This window comes from Penaeus japonicus, unplaced genomic scaffold (genome assembly GCF_977035675.1).
Source record: "Penaeus japonicus unplaced genomic scaffold, GWHDUDI00000001_assembly GWHDUDI00000022, whole genome shotgun sequence".
Taxonomy (NCBI): Eukaryota; Metazoa; Arthropoda; class Malacostraca; order Decapoda; family Penaeidae; genus Penaeus; species Penaeus japonicus.
This window is the reverse complement of record NW_028234424.1, coordinates 4,998,554-5,003,553: the sequence shown is the minus strand read 5'-3', so window position 1 is coordinate 5,003,553 and position 5,000 is coordinate 4,998,554. Positions and strand designations below refer to the sequence as shown.

Here is a 5,000-nt window from a genome sequence, read left to right as displayed (position 1 = left end):
ATGGCTGGAAAGGCATGGAACCTTTCAGTTCCGTTGGTTTGTTCAGTATTGTTATTGCACTTTAATGAATGTCATATAATCTGAAATTGTGACAGTTTCATTGATAGTTCATTTTCACTATATTGTTTGTGAAAGAATTAGGAAAGATGTATTCGCACTCTCAGATGTTCACTCTGCCAGGAGAGGGTTGCATATGAACGATTGCACATGAGCATGTGGGGGACATATGGATGTGACAAATATTTTCAATTAAAAAATGTATACATTATGGTATACAATTTATGCATATGTAGAGTATTTGAAATAGAAAAAAACTTATGAAAAATATAGTGCAGTTCTAAGAGAGGGCTGATGATTGGTCATGACATAATGGTATTTATATACAGACACAGTTTATGTAGGTTTATCATGCAGCCAAGTTATTCACTGGAAGATAAGGTAGGGTTAGCCTTTGCGGGAGGAGGTGTGTGGGAACTTTGTTGCAAAACCTGCTCATCAACATCATTTTTCTGTCATTGTTGCATTATTGCTTCCATCTGGGGGTTAGCATTTACATATTTCCATGAATTTTTGTGTTCTGTGTGTTATTTTCATTTGTTTTATATTTTATATACTTAAGGTTTTATATTTTGGCACTTTCTATTGGTAATTGAATATATATATAATATATATAATATATATATATATATATATATATATATATATGTATATATATATATATATATATACATTATATATATATATATTATATATATATATATATATATATATATATTATATATATATATATATATTATATATATAATATATATATATATTATATATATATATATATATATATATATATATATATATATATATATATATATATATATATATATATATATATATATATATATATATATAATATATATATATTATATATATATATATATTATATATATATATATATATATATATATATATATATATATATATATATATATATATATATATATATAATATATATATATATAAATATATATATATATATATATATATATATAAATATCTATGTTTATATATACCCCAGTTATATAGACTTTAACTCATGATTCTGTAATCATTTAATTTATCACCTCAAATTTACTTATCAACTTAATACAACAAACAACTTATTCATCCCTCTTATCCCAACAGAACCTTTGATGAGATTGAAGTGCGGCCCAAACCCCACCTCAACTTCATTATGGGGCCCAATGGCACAGGAAAGTCCACCATCCTGTGTGCAATCTGCATTTGCTTAGGGGGTAAACCAGCAGTCACAGGCAGAGGGAAAGAGGTGAGAGAGAGAGAGAGAGAGAGAGAGAGAGAGAGAGAGAGAGAGAGAGAGAGAGAGAGAGAGAGAGAGAATTTTTTGTTGATGAATTCCATCAGGCTGATATATTGGTATTTTTCAGCATTTATTGACAGCAGATAGATAGAAATAAAGAATATTGCCTCAAAAATGAACCAAAATGATAGTCACTGTTATATTTGTTAATCTTCATAGATGAAGATTTATAGTATAATCCAGGGGTTGGCAACCCCTAGCACACGTGCCAGGCGTGGCAGGCAAGAGGGTTGATTGCATACCTCATTCATATTCGGAAATAATAGTGATTATAATCATAAATATAATAATAATAATAACAATAATAATAATAATATCAACAATAATAACAGTGATACTAATGATAACAAATATAAAGGTAATAATAATAATGATGATATAATTTTGAGAAAATGGGGATGGGAAGGAAAGGATGATATTTGATTTTTTAAATTACTGCATGGACAAGAATAAAATATGGAGTTTGTATCATAAAAAGAGTAGTTACGTATAATTTAAAACAAATGTTTTGTTTACATATTTGTAGTATCACTTGCCCTAAAGCTAACCATAGAAAACATAAAACTCATACTTTGAATGCAAAGTGATCATAAACAAGAAATTTATATGGCACTACCATGCTATGCTCAAAAGATTGGCAATCCCTGGTATAATTTGATATTAGAGGTTGCCATTGGCTCAACCAATCATCATGTTCTCCATGCTTAGCAAAAGCAAACAAACCTGCACTGTGTATATTCTAGCAAAAAATGCAATCTATCATCAACTTTATCATCAAAAAGAGAACCAATCAAAGCTCTCTCTTTCTAGAGAGAGGCAAAGATGGAGAGACCGTGATAATTGCTTTGTCCAGTCCTATTGTTAGCAATTTCTATGTGTTTTGTACTTTAGAGATAATCTTCATTATGGATGATTACAAAGAAAAAACTGTATACTTACGTATATTTACTCTGATGATGCTGTTTTTTTTTTTGGACCAGTACTGCTAGAGATACTGCTTGTATTTTTTTAGAAGTTTTATTAGCTTTAGTGGTAGGCAGTACTTTTTAGTATATAGACAATTTTCAAGAACTAAAGTTTTACAGTTCAGTGCAGCATTGCCAGGTGTTTTTTTTTTTTTGTAGTTACAGTTTTGTCTTGGTGACAGCATCAAGAGCAATATGAATATCATAGCAGTAGTAATGTGTCCAGTACAGATTGAAGTTCTTATAACAGTTCACCAGTTTCAAAACCTAATCACAATATTATTGATATTTTCTCTCAAATATCCTGTTTTTATTCCACCAGGTTACTGAATACATAAAAAATGGCAAGGAAAAATCAGTTCTTGAGACAGAAATCTTTGTTGAGGGAAACAGGTGAGCAAAGTCAATTCACTCCCTCTGTGATGATTTATGGACAATCTGTGCCAAATAGCTGCTGAAAGTAAAGAGTGATATTTTATGTGATTTCCCCTTCTAATATTTGTTGTCTTTCAGTCCAAATGTAGTTATCAAGAGACAGTTTGATCGCCAGAAGAAGAGTGTGTGGTTCCTTCAGGGCAAGGAAGTTACAAAGAAAGTGGTAAGATTGTCATGACTCATGTTCTTCCCATTTTATTCTCTCTCTCTCTCTCTCTCTCTCTCTCTCTCTCTCTCTCTCTCTCTCTCTCTCTCTCTCTCTCTCTCTCTCTCTCTCTCTCTCTCTCTCTCCTCTCTCTCCTCTCTCACTTTCTCACTCTCTCTCTCTCTCTCTCTCTCTCTCTCTCTCTCTCTCTCTCTCTCTCTCTCTCTCTCTCTCTCTCTCTCTCTCTCTCTCTCCCCTCTCTTTTCCTCTCTCTTTTCTCTCTCTCTTTCTCTCTCTACCCCCCTCTCTCTTTCTCTCTCTCCTCTCTCTCATTCTCCACTTTCTCTGTCCTCTCTCTCTCTCTCTCTTTCTCTCTTCCCTCTCTTTCTTTCTCTCTCTCTCCCCTCTTTCTCTCTCTCTCTTTTTCTCTTTCTCTCTCTCTCTCTCTCTCTCTCTCTCTCTCTCTCTCTCACTCCTTCTCTCTCTCTCACTCTCCTCCTCTCTCTCTCTCTCTCTCTCTCTCTCTCTCTCTCTCTCTCTCTCTCTCTCTCTCTCTCTCTCTCTCTCTCTCTCTCTCTCTCTCTCTCTCTCTCTCTCTCTCCGTCTCCCTCTGTTATTGTGTTTTTTTTTTTTTTTCTTTTATATTAATTCACAAATATGTATATTATATGTATGTGTTATCAAACAAAAAAATATTACAGTGCATAGTCTAAGACAATGAATACCACAACTGTAAGACAGTTTCTTTCTAATTCTATAAATACTGCAATTGTAACGAGTGGATGACTAATCAGTTTCTCTTGTGCATTGACAGTTAGAGACCAAGATAGAGTCACTAAATATCCAGGTTGACAACCTATGCCAGTTTTTGCCACAGGACAGAGTTGCCAGTTTTGCCAAGATGAACTGCATACAACTCCTAGAGGCTACAGAAAAAGCAGTGGGTGAGTGGCAACTTTTGTGAGTAAGTGTGTCAGAGAGAAGTGTATAAAGGGTTAGTTTTGTGAGAGGATAAGGTTTATGGAATGTAGTACCTTGTACCCATAGATGGTGTATATCAGTGTTATTATTTGATCCCTCCACTTTTTTCAGTTGGGCAAGAGAAGTACATACTTTTCTTTAGGAAGGTATCATATTGTCCTATAAATCATGTAGACCACAATCAGTTATTTTCCACATATGAAAAGCAGAAGAAAAGATTTCAGATTTATTGTCAGTAGCCCCAAATTACGTTAAACATGTACTTGGATTTAATTTTTTTATGATGTATCCATTAGGTGATGCTAGTCTTTATGAGCAGCACGATCTCTTGCGGTCCAGTGGCGACAGGATGAAGGACCTGAGGGCGAGGGTGACGGAGCTGGAGTCTCAGCTGGATATGGCGATCAAGAAGAATGACAGGTGGGGAGGCTGCATTGGGCAGTTCGGTCCGATGGTTGAATTGCTTTGTTGTTTTGATATTGTTTTGACCTCACTTTTGATAAGATTTATGATGACGGAAATAAGAGGATGCAAATGAGAAAGGGAACGGTATTTTGTTGTGATTGACAGTTTTTAAGAAGTGGAAAAATATTGATGTATCTTTTTATTTTATATATTCTGACTCTCCAAAGAGACACACATGTTAGAGATATTCCATTCACCAATGTTATGATAACCCACAGAATCCTTATATGCCCAACCAGACATAAATGATGACTGACATTGCTTTTTCCACAGACTAAAAGATGCAGTGAAGAACCATGAGCTGAAGAACAAGTTGGAAAAGCAGATTGAGGAATTACAAACGCAGAAGCTGTGGTTCCTCTTTGATGTGAAGAGAAGAGTGAGTTTCCTCAATTTTATTTATTTACTTATTAATTATTTATTTTTTTATTTATTATTATTTTTTTTTCCAATTTGCAATATTTTGCTTGGTTTTCCCTATGAGAAAGAAGATAATGCTGGGTAAATTTGTCTTAATTTCAGCATCTATTAGAGAATAAAATTCATGTAATTGATTATTTGATTGAAACTTAAAAAAGCTTTTGGTAGAGAGAGAAGAAACCCAAAGCTTTTAGCAGAGAGAGTAGAAATATACCTT

At 33.3% G+C, this 5,000-nt stretch overlaps 1 protein-coding gene across 1 annotated transcript in view; it reads left to right on the top strand.

Annotated features, from left to right (window-relative positions):
* Positions 1-5,000, top strand: part of SMC5 (structural maintenance of chromosomes 5) — a 22,444-nt gene that overhangs the window by 726 nt on the left and 16,718 nt on the right. The window contains exons 2-7 of the mRNA XM_086549935.1: positions 1,180-1,321; positions 2,660-2,730; positions 2,851-2,935; positions 3,732-3,861; positions 4,195-4,318; positions 4,637-4,742. Coding sequence (XP_086406061.1) covers positions 1,180-1,321; positions 2,660-2,730; positions 2,851-2,935; positions 3,732-3,861; positions 4,195-4,318; positions 4,637-4,742 — 658 coding nt within the window. The remainder of the gene's footprint in view (positions 1-1,179; positions 1,322-2,659; positions 2,731-2,850; positions 2,936-3,731; positions 3,862-4,194; positions 4,319-4,636; positions 4,743-5,000) is intronic.